Source organism: Falco cherrug, chromosome 10 (assembly GCF_023634085.1).
Source record: "Falco cherrug isolate bFalChe1 chromosome 10, bFalChe1.pri, whole genome shotgun sequence".
In the NCBI taxonomy this organism is placed as follows: domain Eukaryota; kingdom Metazoa; phylum Chordata; class Aves; order Falconiformes; family Falconidae; genus Falco; species Falco cherrug.
Window position 1 is genome coordinate 18,075,447 of NC_073706.1, and position 26,269 is coordinate 18,101,715.

The 26,269-nt window shown below is 49.2% G+C and overlaps 1 protein-coding gene and 1 long non-coding RNA gene across 5 annotated transcripts; one reads left to right on the forward strand and one right to left on the reverse strand.

The window, feature by feature from the left end:
• Window positions 1–5,113, forward strand: LOC102048485 (prolactin-releasing peptide receptor-like). The gene has a single exon (XM_027804050.2). It carries the CDS (start codon window positions 1,697–1,699, stop codon window positions 2,786–2,788), a length of 1,092 nt encoding a protein of 363 aa, XP_027659851.1. The 5' UTR covers window positions 1–1,696; the 3' UTR covers window positions 2,789–5,113.
• Window positions 5,114–8,598: 3,485 nt separating this feature from the next.
• On the reverse strand, window positions 8,599–24,620 carry LOC114015642 (uncharacterized). Of its 4 annotated transcripts, XR_008734096.1 has the most exons (6): window positions 24,394–24,620; window positions 21,391–21,550; window positions 16,378–16,458; window positions 15,603–15,683; window positions 12,988–14,349; window positions 8,599–9,085 (listed from the first exon to the last, which is right to left on the reverse strand). It is a non-coding gene; the product is annotated as an uncharacterized LOC114015642 (long non-coding RNA). The 4 variants fall into 4 exon arrangements; XR_003559675.2 differs by having other exon boundaries at window positions 8,601–9,085; window positions 21,391–24,620; XR_008734094.1 differs by lacking the exons at window positions 21,391–21,550; window positions 24,394–24,620 and adding an exon at window positions 17,453–21,378 and having other exon boundaries at window positions 8,601–9,085.
• Window positions 24,621–26,269: the final 1,649 nt, after the last annotated feature.

Below are 26,269 nucleotides of genomic sequence, written 5' to 3' on the forward strand. Positions count from 1 at the left end.
ATCCCCGGAGCCTCCCGGGAGCATCCTCGGAGCACCCCTCGGAGCATCCCTGGAGCATCCCCGCGGTCCCCCGGGGCTCCCCGCCGGCCCGGGCGGGCGGGGGAAGGGAGATGCGGCCCCACCTGTGGCACGGTGGGATGGGACGTGCGCGTCCCCGCGACCACCTGGAATACCGAGCACCGCGGGTGGGAACGTCCTGTTCCTCCGCGGCTTGAAATCTCCGGCACCGGTGCGAAAACAAAACAAAAACCCCAAACCCAACGGCAAAACTCACCAGAAACCCCGAGCGAAGGGAAGCGTAAGAAAGCGCCGCGGCTGCCGGAGATCTGCGGGGAGCAACACCCTGCCAAGGAAGCGCTCCTCGGCATCCTCGAACGGCTCCTCAGCATCTTCGAAAGGCTCCTCAGCATCTCCGTGGGGCCAGCGGCGAGGCCGGCGCCAGACCCTCGCCCAGCCCTGCGCACCGGGCCGCCCCGGCAGGTGAGTGCGCCGGGGTCCGCAGCCGGGGTGCCGCTGTGGGCCGGGGGCTCCCCCGTGAGCCCCCCCGCTCCGGCCCGTCCCCGGCTGGACACTCCGTAACGCGGCCAGAGCTGCGGGGCTTTGGCACTGCCGCTGCGGGAGAAGGAGCGTCGCCACGCTCCGAACCTGTAAGGAAATGAAGCTGAATATTTTATTCTTTAAATTAACGATCGTATTGTCCTCTCGGCTGCGAGTTCCCAGCTATTCCTGCCCCAGGCAGGGCATGGGGACCTGGAGCTGCGCTCTGCACCTGCAGCCATGGAGTAGAAAACCGTAATATCTCTCGGTTCATTACAGGGGCTACTTAATTAACGCTGGTTTGCCTCTCCACTGGGGGGGATGAAGACTGCCCAGGTGCTGGTGAGGGGGATGAAATGGTAAATTTAGCAGTGTGGCGTTCGAGGGGAAGGTCCTGGAGGGTAATTGTTAATTTCCTTACACTTTTTGGAGAACGTATCTGCCATCATCCCCTTTGTGCCACTGGGAGTAGTCTTGTGGCTGTGCTCAGGATCCACGTACTCGCTCCCACTGTGGTCACTACAAGGGGAAGCCGGAGAAAACCACCCCAGCAGGAGAAGCCCAACCTCCGTGGGTGGTGGAGAAATAACCTGATGGGGTAAAATAACACGGTGGGACAGGGGAGCGGTAGGGTGGACTGGGACAGAGGGAGATGGAAGGCCGGAGACGGAGATGATCCCGCTGCCGAGCCAGGCGGCTGGAGGGCAGCGGCAGGGCTGGCAGGTCGAGATGGAGTTGGCAGGAGAAAAAGGAAAAGCAAAAATGCAGGAGTGTCTCTTATTTCTGTTCTCGGTCGGCACAGCTCCCAGCTTACTTTCCATGAGGCATCCCGAGCTGCTTTCCCTGTCCTGCTGCTCCAAAGCTCCAAACTGGCAGCTCCGGCAGATCTGAGCCCCACAGCTTAACCATTTCACAGCCAGGTTCCCCATTTTCTCTGTACCAAAGCTCCACTGTGTCTGCCACAGGGCACAGTCACTTAAAAACTCACAGCATCTTCTAAGTCAGCCGGTGCATCGCTGTGGGGCTGGGCAAGAGGACCTAGAGCCTGGGGACAGGTTCTTCTGCCCAGAAGCACAACCACAGCACATTTCTTTCCCCTACAGGTCTGACGGTCTGATTTCAAGGCACAGAGAAGCAGCATCGGCCACAGGAGAGCAGCATGGCTCACAGTCAGCTGCCCAATGACTCCTGGCAGAATGGCTCAGCCGCCCTCTTCACCGGCCTGGACCTCCTCCTGGAGCTGAAGCCCCTCTTCATCCCACTCTACGCCACGCTGGTGGCGGTGGCGTGCACGGGGAACCTCTTCCTCATCCTCCTCATTGCTCTCACCAAGAAGCTGCACTGCACCACCAACTTCCTGATCGGGAACCTGGCAGCGGCCGACTTCATCATGTGCCTCGCCTGCGTCCCCCTCACCGTCTCCTACGCCTTTGAGGTGCGGGGCTGGCTCTTTGGGATGTTCATGTGCTACTTTGTCACCCTGATGCAGGCCACCACCGTCTTCGTCTCAGTGCTGTCCCTCACTGCCATTGCCATTGACCGATACATTGTGGTGGCATATCCTATCCGCAAGAGGATAAGCTGCAGGTCCTGCATCTGCCTCGTGGCCTGCATTTGGTTACTCTCCATCATGGCCTCTGTTCCCACATCGCTACACACCCACTACCTGGATCTCAACACCATCGGCCATGACATGATCATCTGCGAAGAGTTTTGGAAGAACAAAGAGAGAGAGCGGCTGCTCTACTCATGTTTGATGCTCCTCTTGTCCTACATGCTTCCACTTCTGGCAGTATCGGTCTCCTTCTGTGCCATCACCTACCACCTGCGGAGGAGGAACGTCCCGGGCGCTGCCTACCCCTGCCAAGACAAATGGACCAGAACGAAGCAGAAGACCTTCCGGGTGCTCACAGTCTCGGTGGTGTGCTTTGCTATCTGCTGGCTGCCCCTCCAGGTGGTGAACTTCATCAGAGACATTGACGAGGAGTTCACCATACTGGACAAGAGGTATGTCAATGTTATCCAGGTCTCATGTCACCTGATTGCCATGAGCTCTGCCTGCTACAACCCTTTCATCTATGCCTCCCTCCACGACAAGTTCTGGTTCCACCTCAGCAGCTACTTCTACCGCAAGAAGAAGAGCTCCAGCAGTATGTCCTGCAAGGCTTCTCGGTTCAATACCTGCTCCACCCTGGTAGATGCTTCTACTGGGGTCTCGGATAAGATAGCTTTGCAAACTAGATTATCATAACTGAAGGACCTCCAGAGATTACTTTTGCTTTTGTACCTGGTGTGAATTTTTCTTTAGACTGGACATGAGAGCTGGTTGCTGGCTGTGGTGGTCTCTTGCTGTTCCAAGAAGAGGTCCCTTGTGCCTGGCAAGGACAGTGAGCACAAGGGAACAAACCGATGGGTGTTGTGTCCTCGAGGAGCAGCTCTTCTGAGCAGCTCAAGGATGTTTTGTTCTTTGGGGAAAACAAACTGGTGCAACAACAAACAGCACAGCCAGGCAAAGGCAGAGTAATTTGGAGCAGGACGTATTTCCACCTACCCAAGTCACAAGAGCTGGAAAGACATGTCAATGAAACAACAGTTGCTTGGCTTGCTGAAACAGAGCAATGGATGAGTATCTGAGTATCCAGGTTAATGACTGGACACACAACCAGCCTGATGCAGTTCTCTTAAGCCTCACCTTTCAGAAATGTCTCCGCATTGACATGGCCAAAGCCTGCCTCCGTTTCCGTGCTTGCCCTACATGCCGAGGAGGAACACCCGAGCCATACCCCTGTGAGCACCAGGCCATGCAGCCAGTGCCGTGTGCTGGGGCAGTGGGGTAGGGGAGAGGGGGCTGCCTGGGATGAGCAAGTTTCCATCTGGCTTTTGCAGACCTTATCTCTGGTGAGATGTGATGTGAGCATCATGACTGGGTATAAAGAATGTACCTTCTAGCTCACATCATGGCTGGGCATGGGGCATATACCCTTACAGCTCAAATCATGGCTGGGTATGGGTTATACACCCTATATCTCGAATTATGGCTGGGTATATTAGGTGACCAGTGCTGTGCTTGGAACACAAAGACTTCTCCCTGTGGTTTATTTAGGAGGTGGGTCAGCTTCTAAGCAAGACAAACACATGTGGGGCGCATTTAAAGAACTCTTTGGAGAGCATAAGTCTTCATTTTGTAGGATAAAGATTGTTCCTAAGCAACAGATAGCACTTTCTGCCTCTGAAATAACACCGGCTCTCACAGATAGCAGTAAATAGCTGTGCGTTTTTTCTTTTAAATTGTGTTTCATTGGTGGAAGAACAATATATCTTCAGAAATGTGCATTCATCAGCTGGAGACAGTGTGGGAGCACGTGGCCACTGGAGGCAGGTGGCTGGTTTTGAATGGTGGTGGCTCATAACCTGCTTGACTTTCTGAAAAACTCATGTCTGTAACCAGGCTGGATGGTCCCAATTTCTCCAGCTGCTCGCGAGCAGCCAAACAAGGCAGACATCATAACTAGGCATGTCGGTGAATTTATCGCTGTTCTTCACAGTGATGGGATGGGGCGCCCAGAAAGATCTCAAGCAATGGGTTTGCTGGGGAAGATGCCCCAATCTCTGCTCTTAGGGTAGTTTAAGATCATATATGTTCATGTTCAAGCTCCTTGGGTGGAGGTGGGAATCCTGGCGACGGGCTGCTCTAACCCAGAAACTGCCAGATAAAAGGTGGATTTGATTTTTGGATGCTGCTTGGTGTCTCCAGATGCCTGGTGAAGCTGTGGCACATCAGCCAGGTCCATGCAAGCAGCACACTGAGAAGGCAGTGTCTCCTTGTACCCCAACTCAATTTTAACCTCTTGATTTTCCAGGAGGAACCCTTTAGGGACAGCCCACAGGCACCAGCATCGCCATAAGCACCAAGTCTCAGGGTCATGACAGCTTCTGGCCACCCAAGGCCATGCCTTTGGCTCACCATCAGCTGCTGTGCTCCATGGGGCCAAGCCATGTATGTCGCACGGCTCTTTGTGCCCAGGGACAGGACTTTAAAGTCCCCAGGTGACATCTTCTCACCACTGCATGAAAGCTGTCCGTGGTGTTGGCTGTCACTCCTGCTTTCAGGGAGCAGCTTGGCATCCTCCAGTGCAGATGCAGCTAGTCGGACTCTAAGAGGATCTCTAATTCCCTCTCGTTATGCCCAGGCATGAGCTACTGCCTGCTTGCCTTCCTGCTAAGACCTTTACAGTGGTCCTAAAAGGACCATATTATCTTCTGTGGTGCAACCAGTGGAGACAGGGACCCATCAAATGCAAAGTGACATGGATGCTTGTGACCTCCATCGTGTACCCGCAAAGCAGCTGAGCCTGCCTGCTTCGCCCAGCTCTCCCGTGGCCGCGCAGGGCTGTGCTCGCGGCAGAGGCTGGATTCCTCATCCTGGAGGAGCAAAGCAAACCAGAAGCTTGTCCTTCCTTCTAATAAAGGCTTAGAAAGCGCAGGCTGTGTGCTTGTATTGATTCAGATCCAACAGGAATAAGCTGTCCTCGACTGCAGCTTAGTCACATCCCAGGAAGACAACCAACTCAGACATGTTTATCTCTGTCACTGTCACTAGTGATGACAGATCCTTGGGGGTCAGGCTGAGAGCAAGGCTGGAGAAAGGAGGCTGGCTGAGGTTTTGGGAGAACTCTGTAGAGAAGTAGCTCTGACTGGTGAGAAAAGGTTAGACTTTTTTTTTTTTTACAAGGTAATGACTCGAGACGTGCTTTCATTCACTTTGATTGCTCGTTACAGTGCTACAGATACCCCATATCTATCTATCTGCAACCCACAACAGCACAGAATTGGTCTCTGGGGCGAGAGCAGCCTCTGAGCCGCTGCCTGCTCACTGCCCAGTCAGCCCTGCCTCGGCCAAAGGCTCTGATGGGAGAGCACAGGACCACGATGTCGCGACAGGCTATCACTAGTGTTAGTGGCCCTTTCTGCCAGCAGTGTTGTGTGTGGCTTCACAGCCCCACAGCTTCCCCCCCAGCCATGTGCCTCTCAGTCCTCATAATATCAGTTATCAAATCTGCCTCTCGCTTTTGCAAGGTCACTGCCCCCTTTGCTGAGCCCGCAAGCCCCCAAAACCTCATCCCCCGGCTGATGCTCGCAGCTTCTTGCCTGCACCACTGCAATGTCTGTCAAGGGCTCTGCCTCCAAAAGCTGCCAGCAGCAGCCATTCTAACCTCGCAGCCTTGGCTTGCAAAAATGGGACCAGCGTCCACCTTGCCTACCAGAAAAGCAATGTCCAGACACCAGGCTGGGATGCTGCCAGTGGCAGCAGCGAGCCAGAGTGAATTACACGAGCTGCAAGGCGAAGCGAGGAGAAGTGCCAGTGTTATGGGAAAAGGCACAAATCCAAATCCTGGGACATATTCTCATGCGATAAACTTGCCTGTTAGTGATGTAAAACCCAACTGGATACCAGAACCTCAGCAGGCAACACAAAAACCTATCAAGGAAACAGTAATGAAGTTTAAAAGCCATTTTTAAATGCTGGTATAGGTAAGCTGGATTCTTTCAGGGTTGAATTATGGGGTTTTCTACTAAGAGGGCAAATTCCAGATCATTTCTTCACAGCCATCACTCCTTTAAAATCTCTGGTGCTCTGCAGCATCTAGAGGAGCTCTAAGCGTCAAGGATGGGAACCATCATCCCATCTTCCACAACCCTGGGCAAAACAGAGATTTTTCTCCGTTTAGCATTTTGATAGAGGCACCGGGAAGGTGCAGAATTGCCTGGAGGTACTAAAACATTTCTGCCTCTTGCAGCTTCAGTGGGAAACGGACCTGGGTGTAAGCCTCCCCTGACCTGGGGCTAAGTGCTGGCAAAGGCATCCTGCCTGCCAAACCCAGCGGAAATTTCTCAAGCGAGGGCTGGACATGGCCAACACAAGCTGCTGGTGGCTGGCACCGAACAGCATTTGCTTGATGCGATAATTTCTGCCTTTAATTAGCTCAGAAAAATGATAGGCAAAAGTGATTAAGTCACCCAGTCCCTTTCAGTCACGTGGGGCTCATGTTTCCCAACCAAGCTACGATGGTGCTCTTCACCACAGAGGGTGAATTGGGTAGGAATTGGCAAAGTGCTCATTATTGCTTTTTTAAATTAACATATTTCAAAACAATCAGGTTTCTCCTCTGTGATTTTGACTCTCTCAAGCCATGCAGCCAAGACAAGGCCGCCTGCTTGCCAGCAGCTCTGACTCCAGACCTGTGGGTAGTGCTCCCTTAGGAGAGAGACAGCACAGAGCCAGTGTGAGGAAGACGATGGACAGACGGATTATATATTTGATACCTGCCAAACTCCTGTTCTCTGGGCGGTTTCCACTGCTTTGCAACGCTGAGCTTTCAGGGACACGGCAATCGCAGCTTCTCTGCCAAGTTCAACTGCTGCCTGTGAATCAATAGCAAAAATAAAGCCCAAATACTTGAGATTTTTTTTCTAGATTATTTAAAACATTGCTTGTTCCAGTTGCATTCTGTAGCCAACAACAAATAGCAAAAAAAAAAAAAAAAAATAGAAAAGGAATGCAAATGTGCCTTTTCATCCTGTATTTTCTGACTCCTGTTTTAAACACAAACGTGGAGCTCCTTGCAGCTACATTCCTTTATCATGTGGTTTATTTTATTTTGCCACGCGGCTTGAAAGCTTGCTGCTACATAAGGAAAAATCAGGCTCAAAGCCTATAAAGAAAGAACACACAAATCCTTAAAAATATGGAAGGGTAAATAACTATGTAAAAAAACCCAACCAACAAAACAGTGTTGCTGTGAAAGGGAGCTAAAACGGCCAGGGGTGTATCAACCCACCCCTGCAACAGCTATTCATACTAGTGCATTATGCAGCTTGCACGGGTTTGATTTGAAATATCGACGTAGTTCAATATCGACGTGGTTCAATATCAAGACGGTGTGGGACATGGGAGGGGTGATCAGAGGGGGGGTCCCAGGGTAAGTTGGTGCTCGGGGGCTTTATGGGGGCTTGGGTGCACTGGGAAGTTCCCTCGGGTAGAGGACCAGGGAGCCTTTTCCCTTCCCCTTCCCTAGTTCAGCTTTTCCTGCCACTTTCCTTCCAGATCGCAGGGCTGCAGCACTGCTGATCCCCTCCTGGTGTCTGCAGGTCCTCTGGGACCCCCTGCCCCACCTCGACCTGCCCCAGGGGGAAATCAAAGCATCCACATACCACACACATCTCCAGCAGTTTTTTCTTCAGCTGAGGCTCAGCTTAAAACCAGCAGTAACTAGAGACTTGTCCTCAGCAGGGACAATTTTCCATGCCAGGAGAGAGGGAAGGCGGCACTGGGCTCTCCCCACCAAACCTCACTCCAGCTGGCTGGGCTGCTCTGGGTTGCAGGGAAGAGGCTTTCCTCATGCCAAATGCCACACAGAAATCCCCAAACCCCCATTTCACTTATCCTATGAGTCAAATTAAACCTCTTGGTGACCTTTCTGCCACATTAAGTGCCGTGGGAATGGTGGGGGAGGATCTTCTCCCCCATGCCCAGCCTGGGCTTGCAGCATGCTCTGCCTGCCGCTCCCTTCTCCCAGTGCCAAGATCTTGCTAGCAAAGCCCGGGCATGCCTGCTGATAGGGGATTTTTATTTTTCCGCTTTCAAGATGAGCAAATGAAGCAGCAGGGGACAAGTTTCAGGTCCTGCTGGGGCTGTGAGACCTGCACCCCAAAACCATAACAGATCCTCCACATCAGAATCACCTTGGGGTGAATGAGGTTGGAGCATCCATCACCAGGTGGATGCTTCCCTGCTCTTGCTGTTGCTTCGAGGCAGAAGGAAGCTTTTCCAGACTTTATATGGATTGTTTCCCCCTGTGGGGTGAAGTGGTCTGGAGAACATCATAATAAGCTGTATTTAACACTGCTCGGGGCTTTACGAGCCAGGCTCTCCTCGGTCTTAGTCTCACAGCAAACAAGAATCAAACCAAAATCTTTTTGACCTTTGGCTAAAGATGCAGAGAAGACAAACCAAAGACACTGAACATTTGCGATGTAAAGTCTCAAATAAGGAATTCACTCCAGCGTCAGCCCTTATTTAACTATTATTACTCTTCAACCATTACCTAGCTGGAAAGAAGCAGAGATGCAGCTGGGACAGGCTGGGGCTGCTGCTGGCCCCCGTGGTTCCATTTATTTTTTCCATGAACACAAAACAAAAGAAACACAAGAAGGGACAAGCGCAGCAACAACAGAAGATGCAGTTCCGAGTGCGGTGGGGAAAGCCCTGCAAAATCCCTGGAGGAAGGGGGATTTTGTATGGAGTGGGGTTTGTGGGAGCAAGGAGCTGGGAACGATGCTGCTTTAGCCGTGTGCAGGTCTATGGACCAAACCTGGTCTGCTCATGGTCTCCTTTGAGATCCAGGGGGTTAACGAAGGCATCGTGGCCCGCGGGATCACAGGTGGCAGTTGCAATGCGAAGCTCATCCCCGCATCCACGGTGTCCCCAGAGGGGTGATAGCCCATCCTCACACGGTCGTGTCCCCCATGAGTGTGATGGATTCAACCACTGCAGAAAGGAAAGGAATCAGAACACAAGACTTAGTCAACCGTGTTTTTTCACCCAGAAGTGGGCTTGTGTGATAGCCATGGCCACACCGGTAAGTCCCGACAGTAACGATGGCTCAACTTATCCTGTGGTTTTTGGAAATGATATGAAGTTTGCCATTCTACTCACTCTTCATCTTCAGGGATGAGGACATGGCCAGAGATGCAAACCTGTTTCTTCCCAAAGGCTGCTGAGAAATGAAGGCCAATTCCCTGCAAGTTTCTTACAAGAAAATAACATTCCACCGTTTGTTCAAGATGATACGGAAAAAAACCCCAACTTTAAAACTCCCTCTTTGGCAGGTTCTTTGTCTTATTAATTTCACCAAATGATAAAAATCTCTGTAATTTCAAAGTCAAATTGAGCCTCTTCTAAAGTCAAGGTTGTATGAGAGACGTCTACTGAATGGGCAGAGTTCATAGATTCTGCATTTTGTAAAAATTTTATAGTATGAGCAGACAGCAGATACAGGTGTGTATCTCTGAGCCTAGAAAACGGAAGGAATGGGGACAGGATCCTGCCCCTTCCCTCGCATGGGGTTTGCCCACACTACTCTGATTTTCTCCCACTTAGTGTTAATTGCACTAAAAGGATGGCGTTTTCACCACTTGCCTTGGGCAATTAGTCCTGCTTGAAACAGTGGCACTGGAGGAAATCAGAGGCTGTTATCCATTGTCGATTCCTTCTCTCTTCATTTCCTCCAATTGCAAGCTCTATTACTTCACTCTTAATTAAACCCCCTTAAATTGCCCTAAATAGCTCTTCTTGGCCTCTTCCCCCCCAACCCTGGCTCAGAGGTGCTAATGCCAGGAGGTGGGTGGCTTTGAAAGAGGCGACCCACCACCCGATTCAGTAACCTGAAACAATTTACACGTCTGCAGGACCATTTAGAAAATACATATATACATCTCAAACCCAGAGAACTGATCTACAAAGAGTACAAGGTTTCCTCTTCCACATTGCCACACTAGACTAGAATTTGCAATTACTGAGCACCAGAACAACAAATCCTCACCCCCATGCCCCCCTGCTGAGATGTTTTGCTCATCTCTCCAAATTAGGAGCAGGAAATGGGAAAACACTGCTATGGAAGGGTGAGTTAAAACCCGAGCGTTCTCTGAGAATAAATTCAGAACCACTCCAGAAACCCAGAAGCCACAGCCTCTGATTCAGAGAAACTGGGTATATAAAGAACATAATTTGTTTACTTAATGAAAGTAAATTAGCTAAATGGGTGATGGAAAACGTGTTTGAAGGCTGATTCTGCAGCGCTTTCCTCAAGAAGACACTGTTAGCTTTTGCTACCAGGAACTGGTGGGTATAAAAGGGATAATTTTGTTGAACCAACCTCCATTATTATGACTTTTGCTGAATATTCTGCCTAAGTACGCTCCCTCCTCGGAAGCCTTCTTGTCAGTTGAAATTGGGTTGATAACCCAGGGCTCTTGCCAGCTTGGTACTGCTCTGGGTCTCAGCAACAACCCACAGGCAGCCTTCCGACAGACTGTTGCCAGGAGGTGAAGAGGTACTAAATTAGCCAAAAGTTGGACCGTAAAGGGTTTTTTTAATTAGCGTGAGAGTCTTGAACACAGGGTATGACCTTTGTAAGCAGCGCTCTCTGCAATTCACATCCTGCTTAAATGCTTTATCAGTTGATTTGGTAAAAATAAAAAAGAAGTATTTTGTTTTTCTCCAGCACAGCCCCCAGCATCAGCTTTGGGCCAGGATGTCTTGGCTTCGGCATGGAAGAGCAAAGCTGAGGGTGTCTGCACATTGCGAATGCACAATTGGCTCTCAATTGTATGTGTCTCAGCTACAGTTAATTTCTGTTATAGATGGGTATTTAAGGACCTCATGATCCTCTTCCCTAATGGGATTTGGTGGCCTATAGCTCTCCCATCTGCTACAACATGGCCCAGAAGCATCCAAGATCATCTGTTTTGTGTTGTCATTGACTTGGAAACTGCTAGAATCATAGAATCATTTAAGCTGGAAAAGACCTGTAAGATCACCAGGTCCAACCATTAACCCAGCACCTGCCAGTGTCCCTTAGTGCCACATCTACACGTCTTTTAGATACCTCCAGGTGGATTGTCATCTTCTTTTTGCTCACCTGTTCCTCCTTAAGTTGATTATAATTAGTGATTTTAATAGTGCAGGTATGTGACTTTAGCCTGCCTGTTTGGAGCTAGTCTGGTTTTGGTCTCCATGCCCACCTTCCATCCTTTCCCCCACCTCTAGTGGCTTCTTCCTCACCCTCAGGTACGCAGGATGCTGAGGCTTCTCAGGCTGAGTCATTGCAAGGACAACCCTTCCAAATCACAGCCCTTCTTCTCCAGCACAGGCCCCAGCACCAGCTTTGGGCAGGGATGTCTCAGTGTCTGGCAGAGAAGAGCAGCCACAGATCCTCCACACCTCCCCAAACCCACTCATTTCTTGTCTCTCTCTGCCTTGGGCTGTTAAGAAAGTTGGAAAACTTTCCGAAGTGGCAGGATACTGCCCGCACGGTTCGTATCAGAGACCCCCAAAAGGGAAAATATTAGTGACAAACCTACAGAGGGATTTAAGAACAGCAAGGGCTCAGGCTATTTAGCCTAAGCCTGTTTAGATGTCTACAGCTCTAACAGGAAGATAATATTATTTATTACAGTGCCGTTCTTTAGAAAGCACTCAAGAGATTATCATTTGAAAGAGCTTACATACAGCCAAGGTATTATTACCATTATTTGATTACCGTTCAGATTTCTCCCACAGCTGCAAATGATGAAATCCTTTGTCCTGCCTTTCAGAAGAAATTGAGGTGTAGCGTTAGCTATAAATGTGCATGAAGGATCACTGATTTTTTTCATGTGTACTGAATCACCTCTTGGAAATTTCCTCCTTTGTCTCCCAATCAGACGCAGCAAACAAAATTAGCCTGGTAATTTTCCACTGGTTTTAGCTCCCCTGCCCTGGCCCCGCTATGTTTGTTCTGTCCTGATGTCATCAGTGATGAATGTGATTGCAGTTGACAAAACAGCCAATAAAAGAGAACCTGCTCTGCTCAACTGGGATGATTAGACAAATCCTGTGCACGGAAGAACTTGGCTGGAAAACGCTTAGGAAATGTTGATTTATTTTATTTTATTGTTTCCTAGATTAATAACAATATTTTTACTCCAGCCAGCCATTTCTGATTTCCTTGACAGGCCTTGCAAAATAGCTTTTGCATTTCTCTGTACGCAGAGCTTTCATGGGCCATACAAACTGTGCCCATGTCTTTCTTCACAAGTCTTGGTTCAAGCTAAAGAAGTAGGTTTGCGACATGTAAATGAGTAAAATATGCTTAATTTCACTTCTTTTGCCTAAAACCACAATTACTACAGCTCAGGCCTCCAGTAATTTTTTTTTTTCTGGCAGAAGGGCAGCTCTTCTCCCCAGTCACCCTTCCAAGGGGGCTCTTCTTCATTCACAAACTTAACTATTTTGAAATAAAACAGGATAGCTAAGAGGAGCAGCAGCAGAAGGGCAACTAGAGGTAATAAATAATGTGGGAATTAAGAAACCTGGGAGCAGAGAGGGCAGGTAGGCAGGTATTTGGACATTTTGAAACTGAAATATCCGTGCTGTCCTTCCCAAGAAGTTTGGTTCAAAACCAGTGGTTGCCCAAGTGTGTTAGCAGAGGGACATGCTGATCCCTCTCCCTCCTGCCTAAGCTTTCCCCTCTGATGTCTGTTTGCTTAGCTGTTGTCCTATAGTAAAGGATCTTCCTAGCTATGAGCCCCAGTTTGACCTTCTTATTAACCACGAGCGACAAGCACTGCAGAATAAATAGCTCCTGCGCTCTCCTCCATGCTGCAAGGGGAGAGGTAAAGGCTTTTCACCTGGCTGAGGTCCAGGGCAGCAGCCAGGCTTCCACAGCTATACGCCAAGCAGCAGATTTAAACAGTTCTTTTAACATCATGCCCTTTGGTGATGATCTTGCTGGTGGAAATGCTATTTGCCTTGGTCCGTTGTCCATTATGGTAGTGGGACACATGGCCAGCTGTGCCAAAAGGTGCAGAGCAGAGCTGCGATGCTCCCCTGGATGCCAAAAAAGCAAATTGATTGGTCAGCTGAAGCAGGGCGTGCACATTTTTGAGTGATGAAGTTGCCCTAGCAGGGTCCTTGGTGGCTGGTGCTGGTGAAGAGCCATCCATGTGCAGACAAACACAATTCCTCCTTCTGCCCCATCTCTTCAGCTTGGGCTGAAGCCCAAAGCCCCAGCCCAGCCCAGAAGTGAATGCTGTACATTTCCCAGTAGTGCCAAAGTACCTGGGGCTCAGCAGAGGTCAATGGAAAAATCTGGTGGCCAAAACCTCTTGGAGACAATATTCAGCTTGAATGAAAAGAAAGCAGTTAGTGATGGGGAAGAGATGGGAGGGCTAACGAGGTGCCCCACCGCTTTTGCTTCTGTTACACTGATTGCAGAGAAATAAAAAAAAAAACATCCCTGCTCCATTATGTTATTACAGAGATAGGAATTGCTGCAAGACGGTCACACAATAGAAGCAAAGAGCTTCCACAACAGCCCCATCACAGACACGAGCTGACCCTGTTCTGTCCTGACACAAATCATCACTCAGATTAGCACGGTGCAGCAGGCTGCCTGAGGTTTGCTCACTCCTGGAGTCCCTGGGAATAGCCGAGATGAGCAACTTCTGCGGAAATAAGGAGTAATGTCTTCTTTCTAACGATGAATCACCTACGCATGCTGGATAGTTGAGGATGCGTGTAGTTGACCTTAGTTAGTAGCGGTCTGGTCCCAGCAACTTGGTGTTCCCCAATACAGTCAGCAGGTTCAGCGATGCCCCCACCTTCTGCTTTTTGGGGAGGCACAGACTGCTTTGACAGGACCTCATCAGTCCTCCACACAATGATTTTGGGATAGTATCCCCTTCAGGATAGCAGCAAGGCCACGGAGAGCCTTGAGGAGCCCACAGGTGGGAGAGGTCCAGGAAAGTGTCCATCACAGAGGTGATGACTTCTCGCTGGGGTTTCACTGGACCATAAGGGCTGTTCCCTCATTGTTTAGGCTTGAATGTGTCATTTTGCTCTGCCAGAAATGAATCTGTAGCCTTGCACATCTTACTTCTGACCTCGGGAGGTCACAGCCTCAGGTCCTGCCTCCGCTCCACCAGCCATGCCATCCAGGACATTCGCCCCTTGGCCGCTGGCACTTGCTTCTTGGAGTCATTTCTCCCCATCTAGTACAGGTAAAAAGGGAAGAGTCCTATAAAAACAATAACTCTTTGCTTCTCTCTACAGTCCCCAGTTTCTAAGGGTTATGAGGGTCCTAAGCCAGAAGCTCAGGCAGTAAAAGGGCTGGATTTTCCAGGAGATCACCTCTAAAGAAGCCAGTTGGCCTCATTTCTGCTTAGCTGGCATCATCAGCCAAATTGGCTTTGAACCATCTCATGCTGTCAAGCTCCTCTTCCAGCAATTTGCTCCCTGTCAGACCCTGTGGGACTTGGCAGACTGGAGTGCTCCCACTTCTACAGAAATAAGTAGTAATTTAGCCCAGGGAAAAATGAGTCATTCTTTTTGGTGGAGGATGCTGGCTGGGTCAGGCTGCATGCAGGCTGCCTCACCCACCGCTGCCAGCTCCAGCTGCCTTCCAGGTGCTCAGCATCACACACCTCCTGCCTGGAGAAAGCTGCTGAGCTCACTGCCAGCCCCAGAACACACACAGATGGGTTGGTGTCCCCCACCCACCTGGCCTGGTCCTCTGGTTTGTCCCTCCCAGGCACAAACTCTCACTTAATTGAATTATAAAGCCTTTGAGGAGATTATGCAGTATGCAGCTGCAGAATAGGGATGCAGAGGGATGAACGTGCTCAACAGGCACATTGCCCCCATCATCTGCAGCTGCCCTGGTGCTCCTTAGAGTCACAGCTTTTCCTTTGGGAACGGCTGGCAGAGGCATTCTTGCAATGTCTGTTAGATATCAGAGCTGTCACAGCACAATCCAACTCCTTACTCCCCTGGTCACCACAGGATGACAAGAAACAAGTTGCGAACGAAGCAATGCACTTAGCAAATCAATGTTAACACATCTCTGTTCCCTATCTCAAACCTCATTTTCCCCCATCAATATTATCAGTGTCATCCTTTTGGCAGCAAGCCAATATCTTACATTGACAGGGTGAGCTGTGAAAGGGCCAGCGCTGCTTCTGAAATCCCAATAAACTAAACCATACTAGCACCCCCGGCTGGTACACCATAATCCAGGAAAGCTTTGGAAGCAATGGGCATTTCAGACAGAGCTACAGGCTGGGGAGGGAAAGGGACTCAGGAAAACCCAGGGTAGGAAACATCTTCCATATAAGCATGTGGAATAATTCAGGGATGAGCAGCTGCCATCACATACAAATCTCAACGCCCTGCTATTCTTGCTTTTCCAACCCAGAGGGACCTCCAAGAGATGCTCAGAAATCAGGTACATCAAATCCAGCATCACCTGGGGTGGTTCATAATCAGCGCATCCCATCTCCATCACGAACTGGCAAGGAACAGGATTATCTTCACCTCATGCTGAAAACTGTAGGAAAAATTATAGTTATCACCTTCTGTGTTTCCACGTGGTTTGTACTGTTCAACAGACAAAAAAGCTTCACACTGAAACTCCATGGAGTGTTTCATCCCTCACCAGGTAAATAACATGCTAATGGCTCAGCTGCAGAGAAAAGAGACCTGCTGAGGCTTGGCTGAAGGGATCTCAGGCTTCCAAGAGTACAGAAAGAGAAAGTCAAACCGCCTCCAGAATCGGTTAAATACATATACAGCTAAGCGAGGGGAAATCCGACTAAATCACTGCTCAGCTCCAAAAACCAGAAGGAGGTCTGCAAAAGGCTGGCTCCAGGACAGTCAAAAGGCAAGGGTGCATCTCCCTGTAGCAGAAAGGCCACCCCACATGGCCTTGGGGTGCAAGGATAACAGCTTAAAATAATCCAACAGCTTTATGAGATGCCTATTTCTGGGCAACAAGAGCTGTGCATGTTCCTCAGTGCTCCAGGTACTCTTGGTGATGGACGGAGGGGCTGGGGCATGGGGATGTGTGGTGACTTACAGTGCTGGGTGAAGCCTGGTGGGAGAGGAGGTGGCATCAGGAAGGCACTGCAAGCGCGAGCTTTGGCTGGGAGGTTGCTGCAGGAAGTGGTTAGAGAGCAATTGCCTTACTGAGGAATCAGAAAGACAAACTTTAAATATTTGTACTTCGAAGAAGCAGTTATTACCTCGTTTATCTTCCTGCGGAGGCACAGCTGCTTGGCTGGAGCTGGGAGAGGTGGTGCACAGGGCTCTGCAGCATGAAGCCACTGAAGGAAGAAGAGTTTGGCTAAAGCATCCACCAGAAGAAGGGATAAAAAATTAGGTTTTTTCTTTCTGGTTTGCCTCAATTCATAAATCTGAAGCCAATCCAACACAGGCAAGAAATATCCCATTTCTTATCCATGATTGTTGTAGCCGAGGGATTTTTTTTTCCCCATACCATATGGAAGTTGAACAGATAATGGGGCAGTGCAGCAGAGAAATGTTTTCACTTTAACAACAACTCCTCTTGCCTTCTTCTGTCCAGGGGACCAAATGGAAGCCATTGGCAAGTCTATTTTTGGTGAAAGGTAACAACCCTGAAAGCACAGGCTGCAGTAACAGCGAGCGGTTGGGTGGCCAAGAAGCAAGAATGCAGTACTCCACTCATTAAGCACCGCTATTTTCATTTATTGCTAAGAGTTTTGTATTGTACTCTGAGGACCGAGCAAAACAAACAGTTATTATGGGCTCCTTATTATTTATTAACTAAAGCAGCGGAGTCGCTCTCACTGTGGGGTTTGCAGCAGCCTCGGCAGAGCTGCTGGCCGGGACTGGTGCCAGGAGGTTTCCATGGTTTGTAGAACTGCCTGGGCATCCCCGGATGGGTGGGTGCTGGGGGTGCCCCGGTCACGGTGCCATTGTAAGGGGTTTTAGCATCATAAGGGTGTTCATCACTGTGTAAGCGAGAACACTTCCAGCTCGTAGCATGGCAGATCCCAAGCCCTGATCCATCTTCACTCTTGCTGTTCTTTTTTTTGGGGGTGGGCGGGTGGGGGGTCCTAGTCTAAGCCTCTCTTACCCCCTCTTTCTTTGAAGCCCATCTTTTCATGCCTCTTTATCAAGTAAGAGACCCCTTTTGAAGCTGTTCCTCTAGTATTATTCAGACTAGATTAGGAGGTTTAATTGCTACAAAGACTTTATGAGGCATGAAATATGTCTAGTGGTACTGAAATACCTCCTCTTAAAAAAAGAGGTCCTGTGAGCTCCGGCAGTGCTTACCTTGGTGAAGCCCTACTGCAAGAAGCATTTCCCAGGTGTCAGGGTTTAACCCCCACTGGCAACTCAGCCCCGGGCAGCCGCTCGCTCGCTCCCCTCACCTCAGAATGGGGGAGGGAATCAGAAGAGTAAAAGTGAGAAAACTCGTGGATTAGGTAAGGACAGTTCAACAGGCAAAGCAGAAGCCACACACAAGCACAGCAAAGCAAGGAATTCCTTCACAGCTTCCCACGGGCAGACAGCTGCTCAACCATCCCCAGGGCAGCTGGGCTCCAGCACGTGTGACGGGGATGGGGGGAGACAAACACCACCAGGTTGAATGTCCCCCACCTTCCTTCTTCTTCCCCCAGTTTCTATACCCAGCATGACGCCCCACGGTATGGAATACCTCTCTGGCTGGTTTGGGCCAGCTGCCCTGGCTGTGTCCCCCCCAGCTCCCCGTGCCCCCTCAGCCCTCTTGCCAGCAGGACCCCAGAAACCGAAAAGTCCTTGACTTAGTATAAACATTACTCAGCAAAACCCAAACCCATCAGTGTGCTGTCAGCATTGCTCTTACACCAGATCCAAACCCCAGCACTACACCAGCTACTAAAAAGAAAATTAACTCTATCCCAGCTGAAACCAGGACCTTTTCCTGGAAAAAGAAACAAAATTAATGATAGTTTATATAAGCAGTATACGTACATACAGCACATCGAATCCACCACAAGCTGTTTGGCTTTCCCAAGTACACAAATCCTAAACATTCAGCTTAACTCACTGAAGTTGCCGCACTAAATGCATGACAACAGCCTTAACTGCACCCCACAACACTGACCTGCTGGTGCAATATCACCAAACCGGTCAATGACAGCTCATAACTACGGTCTTGACAATCCTACAAAAAGGGGAGTTAGAGCAAAGTTGTGTTTCGTGGCACTCACACAGTGCAAAGTGCTCTTGGAGTCCTCCCAGGTCCTTGGGCATCCCTCTCCTGAAGGCACAGGGTCTCTCCCAGCCAGCCACGCTCCGGGGAAGGGCAGCCTGTTCTCCGGAGAGAGCTCAGCCCTTTCAGTCAAACGGCTTGTTTTCTACCAACCATTAATGTTGTTTATCCAGTGCCCGAGGTCAGCCTCCCACCATCCCACACAGAACTCCTCCTCGCTGCTGCTTCATGAATCATTAAAAGCTGCGTTCGAACAAACTGTAGCTTCAGGAGCAATGAAAAGAAAATCGCTCTCCAGAAGAAGAGTCAGCTCAAAGCAAAGACTTTTCCCCAGCCTCATTAAAACTGCAATTGCTTTTCTTGCTACTTCCACAAGACCCTCTGCTCACCTCCACATCCTTTCAGCTCCCATCCTCTTCCCCCACCTCTCGCAAAGGACGCGGCAGAGCCAGCAGTGGCCAACACACCATTGATATTCTTTTTTTTTTTTTTAAAGAAGTGGGGTTAAAGAGCTGACAAAGATGAGCTATTGCTTTTTCTGACAGCAGCGAGTCAGATGGCAGGAGGAGAGAACTGATGCTACAGAGACAGACTTGCTGTACCAACGTTAAGAAAGCAGCTCGTGTAAAATGCACTCAACACCTCTTACACCTTAAGGAGAACAAAAACCGTGACATGCAAAAAAAGGTAACACAGAGCAGCCATGTAACATCAAGCCATTTTACGCACCACCTTCTTTTTCCTTGTTATTTCACTTGGTGAATTTAGGGCTTGGGAACCGCCTTGGGCACCATCACAGCCCTGGAGGCTCAGCCCTTGGCAGGGCCCGCATGGGGCTTTTGGATAATCATCTTTGACACTCAATCTATCATTTGCAGGAAAAACACCCACCCAGCATCACAGCATCCAAATACCCACCTTGGTTTTATAACCTAGGAAATAATACCTAGAATAGCCTATTCCTTGAACAACTTCTACTGCCTTGCAAAGTGGACTTCCCCAGCCCATGCTTCCCACCACCCCTGGTGTCTCTGCCAGTGCTTAAAAGACTGATTCCCAAAGAACTGGGATAATTATTTTGCCTAACTCAAACAAATAATTTTGTTTAACTCAAAGCTAAGAGTCTGTGATGATAAACACTCTGAAGGGCTGAAACCAAAATCACCACTGGCAACTCGGCAGGTGGCAATTTCCAGCGGGCACGTGGTCCGTGCCCAGCCTCAGACATTAGCACTTGTGTTATCGCTCAGCTCAGACTAGCTGAATCCCACTTTCCCTGTGCAACACAGAAAGGGCAGTGTGGAGATGCCCTGGATCTTGTTGGATCAGGCAAACAGAACATCTCCACGTGGATGTTACCTCTCTGTGAACTGCCAGGTCCTTTAGCAGTGGTGAATTATTGAAAGCGCCACAGATGATTTATGAATGTACCCATTTCCATCTCATTACATATTCCCCCGGTATCTCCTCCTCCTTAGCTTGCTGCAAGCTGATTTTGAGAGCTCACATTTTAATTTCCTTAAGCATAGCAAGCTCTTGCTGCAGCAAATTAATGAAGATTTCTTAAACCCCAGTTTACTTTTCATTCAGCTAGTTTATCCCTCATTCAGCTCCTGTAGCAGATGCCAGGAAGCTCCTTAATTATGCTTCACGGTCAGCACGACCTCTCTCAGAAAAAAACCTGGTATTTACCATACTTAATTCTACATTGTTCTCCAAGCTGGCAATGAGAGATGGGGTTCCTTGTGCCAGCCCCAAAAAACCTACAGCCACATCACCCAAAGCTCAGTACCACCACCTGGGGCTCTCCTACAAGCCAAGGATGGAGCAAAAAAGTCCCACAACCAAAACATTGCTTTTGCTGCATTTTAATACCTGCCTTTTTGGGGCCGGTAAGGAAGACGCAGGCATTTACTGTGGCAGGGATGGGGTTGTCCTGCAGCACTTTGCTCTCTTTGGCAGTAATGAACTTGGGGTGATCCTACAGCAGTTGCGCAGATACCCCTCCATGGGCTCCTACAGCTGCGGTGTCCCAGGCAGGGGGTAATTGCTTCAGCCTCTGAATTGTTTCAGCCAGTGTACTGGCTGCTGATTAGTATAATCATGTCAACGACACAAGCGGCACTGCAGCGCGCAGGGTGACTGGCACTGATTTCAGAAAATGAATGTGAGCGCTCTTTTATTGTTATAAAGGTAAAAGCTGCAGCGAGCGGCTCACTGTTGCTATAGGAACCCATCAGCCCAGGGGAAAAGCCGAATTGCTGGACCGAGGCGGCTCCTTAGGAGACAGCGATGGGGGGGCTTTTCTCTGGTGACACCCCTCCTTGTCCAAGGAAGGCACCAGGGCAACTTCAGGAGGTACGACACAGCGGTGGAGAGGTCTTCCAGCACTGCCCTGAGCCCTGCTGTGGTTACATTCTGATAATTACACTACAGACCTTGTACTTATGCAGCCTGAGATATTCCTCTCCAAAACTCAGTCCCCGACGTAGGTGCTTGGCTCTGAGCCCTCATACACCTGTTGGAAACAGGCTCAGCTCTGGGTGTCTACACCTGCCCAGATGTTGTGCTCTGGAGATGCCATAAAATGACCGTGGAGAGCCTGTTCAGCTGTACCTGGCTCTTGCAACAACCTAAAATTTGGCAAAACCCATTCCTGTTCTGGGAAGGATAGCTGCCGTTCCCCTGCAAAACTCCAGACCCAGAAGTGAGAATGACCGAAGTGCAGCAGGCATCTACAAAGAAGAGATGTCCTCACGGTGGAGACGCACAAGGGGCAGACCCAGGATGAAGCTCAGCTCTCTAAAATCCACTGTTTCCCTGCTCCGGGTCTCTGATTTTCATCCCTCTGCTCAGGCAGATGCAGACAGTCACACTGCATCCCAGCGTCAGCCCCAGCCTTCCCAGTTATCCCACCAACTTGCTGCAAGCTGCTTTTCAAGACCCAATTCTTGCACAAAGACGACGATGCATTTTTTGGGTGCTTTTTTAGCAGACCATGCAATACGAGACTTACCTACTGAACACAAGCAGGTCCAAGGGTGAATTTTGAGGTGGTGGATGGTGGCTCCTCACTAGCTGCTTTGCAGCCAGCAATGTGACAGTGTTTTTCTTTGAGCTCCAGTGCCAGAATAAAAGAAAACTGGAGCAGTGTGATAAACGAGGTCAAAGCCTAACTTAAGAGATAAGGATGAAGTGGTTAAAAGAGAAAAAGCTCTGCATCATCACATATTCAACTGAAATTAAATTCATGAAACATAAAGCTGCTTTAAAGGAAAACCTTTAAAGAAAACCTGACGTTCCAGAAAATACAAACACTTTGTGCGTACAAAGCTCTGGTCCCACCCGTGGGATGTTTTCACACGAGTGAGAGCTTTGCTGCCTCTGCTGCTGCAAACTTGGCACCATCCCCATCCCCCAAACATCACTCGCTGGTACTGAGCCTGACCCTGCAAACAACTCCAGGGACCAGGAGCCCTGAGAAACCCCTGAGTCTGCCAACATTTGTGATGTTTTTATTCAGCGATGGACGCAACATGCCACCTTACCACAGTGCACAGGTTGGAAAAACTCCATACCCCTGCATCGGAGTATTTGGTTCATTGTAATAGACTGGAGAGAGACAAGATCAGGTCAAAACTCCGAGTGCAGAGCCCCACTGCTATGCAGACCTCAGATCTGAGACTAAAATCTGGATGAGAATTCAGCAGCTCTGCCAATTCCCACTGCTGACTGAAAAAAAAAAATCCAGCTGCAAACATCCCTCCTAACCTCTGGTGTGTCTGATATTAGGAAATCACTGGGCTAGAGGGATGCACTTAATAAAAATGATGGAAATCTGAAGTACATGGACTCGAGCACATGAGAAGATGCCACAAACCAGGCAAGGTGTCTGGACACAGCCCACAGTTCTGGTGCACTTTTGGGGTCCAAAGGGATGAAGTCACCCTCCAGACTGAGGGTAGCGGATGGAGATACCCATCCAGTGCACGACTGGTAACACGTGCAGCAATCCTGGCACAGACAGAGGCAACTGTCCTGTCCTGACAGACAGACAAAGGGAAATAAAAGCATCTAGCCCCCAAACTTGCCAAAATTCAGCTTCTTTGCTCACATCTAGCCCCAAGCAGGCCAAATTTAAACTAGAAGATGAGTAAGACTGATGCAAGAGCAGCATGGATGTGACAGGCATTGGGGGCTCAGTTCACCAGCAAGCCCAGTGCTGGAAACGTTTTCTTAAATGCCCTGAAAAAGGATTTGAAAGAGAAATGTGATAGCAGCATGACAGAACCAGGTGATGGAGACATCAGTATTTTGGTAGGGGGATGAGGGGTCACTGCAGGTTTTATCAGGGCTCTGAAGGGAAAGTCTGTGTTTGCTGCCAGTGCATATGTGATGCTGATAAAGGTCCAGAGTTTTGGGCTAGGATCCTTGCAGCTCTTTATCCCCAAAAGCATGGCAAAAAAGGGTATTGCAATAATCACACTGGGTTGCCACAAGAGCCTGGACAAATCTCGATCTGGCGAATTTATACATTTTTAAGATTTACCCTCAAAGTCAGCCAAAGGGCACAGCCTGGTCCTTCTTACCTCGGCAGGGACCATCACACTCCTGAGCCCAAAACAATGCTGGAAGATACCCAGACAGGTTTATTGATACTCGTTCCTACTGTATTAACACGAAATCTTAATTTATACACTTGCCACAGGGAGTTTTCATCAGGCTGCCAGCTCCTTCCTTTCACCGAAGACGACACAGTTTCTGGGTCTCCATAATTATTTACGTGTGGGCTGTATTTATTGGCAATTAAATGGTTCAGTGGCTCTGAGACATTAGTCTCCTCTAAACATGTTGTCTGCCAGATTGCTTCCTGCCAGCAGTCCCTGTGGGCTGGGAAATTTTGCTGAGCCCTCCAGGGCTGCACATGTATTGGAGGGAGCAGCTGGCAGAGCCCCCCTGCTGAGACCGCTGTGCTCCGCTCTTGCTCGGAAAAAATAATACTATAACACAGCCTCACGTTTGGCAATTTGGAGCCAATGGGAGGGGATCATGTTTGCTTTAAACACAGTTGCAGCCAAGCAGATCCGAGCCCTGGGAGATCAGAGGGGTTGGAGGGATGGTGTCTAGAGGAAGCGGTCCAGGAAAAATGCACTGAGCTGGGAAAACGTACAGCAATTTGGCAAAACTTGCACTGGGAAGGGAAAAAAAAATAATAATGCAGCGATCTGGTAAAATGTGTGGAGAACCTGTAAAAATCTGCAGTGGTCCTGCTGAAACATGTAGTGAACCTGGCAATGTATGCGGTGGGCTGGTAAAACGTGAAGCAAGGCCAGTAACATGCAGTAAACACACAGCAGCTCTGGCGAGACATGCAATAACTCTGGGTAAAATATGCAGAAGCCCCAGCAAAATATACACTGATCCCAGTAAATACACAGCAGCTTGGTGAAACGTGCTGTGGCTCTTGCAAAATATACAATAACTCCACATATAAAACATGTAAAAACCCCATCAAAATATGTAGTGACACCAGTAAAACATGCAGCAACCTAGTAAAACACAAAGCAATCCCAGTAAAACATGCAAGAGCCCTGGGAAAATATGCAGCGGCTCTGGTAAGAAGTGCAATAACCCTGATAAAACACAGCAGCCACAGGAAAGTATGCAACAACCTGGTAAAACACAAAGCAACCCGGGAAAGCATGTGGCAACCCTGGCAAAACATGCAGTAGCCCTGATAAAACAGGTAGCAGCCTTGGTAAAACATACAGCAGCCCCAGAAAAACATGCCGTGACCCTGGTGAAGCAAGTGGTGATCTAGTAAAGTGTGTGATGATCCAGCAAAACACGTGGTGGAGCTTTCAATGACCGAGTGAAATAGGCAGTGACCCTGGTAAGACATGCAATGACCACATAAAAGTGCAGCAGCCAGGGCTGGACGTGGGGTGGTTTTGGTAGCGGGACCCGTCGCACACAAGTTGCTTGGTGCTTCACGCCTTCACCATCGCCCTGAAAGTACCTGAGGTAGAAACAGCAGGCTCGAGGAAGCACTAATTACCCCCAGCATCACGAGGGGGGTGGCGGTGGGGTGTCCATCAGCCTGGGCAGAGGGGAAAGGAGATGGAATGGGCGCCAGACAGCTCCGATACCACAGAGAAGCAGGGACCCACCGAGGGTGTAATGGTGCTGAGAAATGGTGGGGGTGAGCTTAAATAGGGCAAAAAGCAAGCCCTGAGCTGGGCAGCTTCCTGATTCACATAAAGCGGGTTGCAAAATGGCTTCAGGGTGAAGAACTTTGTACTGTGGAACAGGAGGGGAAGTCTGGCCTCCAGCAGTGAGCAATATGATTTTTGCTGGTTAGGAAAGGAAGAAAGAAAGGAAAAGAGAAAAAAAAAAAAAGAAAGAAAAAGAAAGAAACCCCAGGAAAAATAGAAAGGAAAAAGAAAAAATGAAAAAAAAACAAAAAAAAGTGGGAAAAAAACCAGAAAAAGAAAGGAAAAAGAAAGATAAAGAAAAAAAAAACAGAAAAAATATAAAGAAAAAAGAAACAGAATAGAAACTAACTTTGACTGCAGCTTCAGAGTTTGGGAGGTTGCTCTGCTCTCTAAGAGCTGCTGCAACAGCTCAGCTGCAGGAGTTACATTGGCACAAAGCACATCAGAAAGCCACTTGGTGCTGAATTTCCAGACCAAGAAGAGCTTCTTGCTGTATGACTCCAACAGGGAACATCACGCCCAGTCACAGGACCATCCCAGCCTAGCACGGGGATGGGAGAGACATCAAAACACAGGATGGGGCCACAGGGACCATGCTACATCTCTGCGACAGCAGCTACCAGAGGGAACAGCAGGTGCCCAAAACCACTCTGAAAGATGCTTGCAACTATTAAAAGATCCATTAAAATAAGATGCAGGGCCCGTTCTTGCTATTGCAGGAAAGGGTTTTTTTAAATTATTTTAAGGAATTGTCTCATGTTTCCAAGATCAGGGTACATTCCCGCAGAGCTGCTTTGGCAAAGTATCTGGTGTGGTGCTGAGCACCAGGGTACACGTGGTGCTTTGGAGAGACTTTGTGCCATCACAACATCACCCAGTCAGAGCCGGGAATTTGCTGCCAAACCCAGTCCCAGCTCCCGCCTGGCTCCATTGAGCGGGAACAGCAGCCGCCCGGCAGCGCTGCTGCTCTTTGTGAACACGCAGTGGGGAAGAGCAACAAAAATATGTCCCCCCGCCTGGCGAGAAGAGGGCTTTTCAATAAAACAGATGCTTTTGCTGCCGCCCCAAACATCCCCACCTCCTCGCCACCAACGGTAGCCACTTGGTACGGCGTGAGCTTCGTTAAAAGCCTCCCAGCCCCTGCAATCATCCAGAACAACTTCATCCTCCCCAAAGGTCAGGCTCGCTGCTAGCAGGGCTCTAATCAGCTTAAGACCCACTTGGACTTGCTAATGAGCAATGGGAAGCGGGATGGAGGCGGTGGGACGAGCGAGGAGCGTGGGGATCCAGATATTTAAGTGCATTTATTATGTTTTCAAGTTTTAAATTTCAAGCTTTTGCTGTTTTCCCCCCTGCCAGGCCCTTTCCCAGGCTTAGCTGCTGTTTTTCAAATGAGCCTGAATTGCCTCAATCGTGCTCCCTTGCTGTCAGAAAAGCAGAGCCGAGCTATTTATCCTTTACTCCTTACTATTATTTAGGCATCTTAAAAGTCTCAAACAGTCACAGCTTCAGCAGGGTTTTCATCAGGCACCTGTGCGTTGTTGCTGGTTTTAGCATCCCTATTTTCCTTCCCACCTGATGGTCCCCAACCGAGCTACAGCAATAAACATGATTTTGCTGGTTGCTCTGAGCTTATTTCCAAGTCACCATATGGTGGACGGGGGGAGGAAGAACACCCCC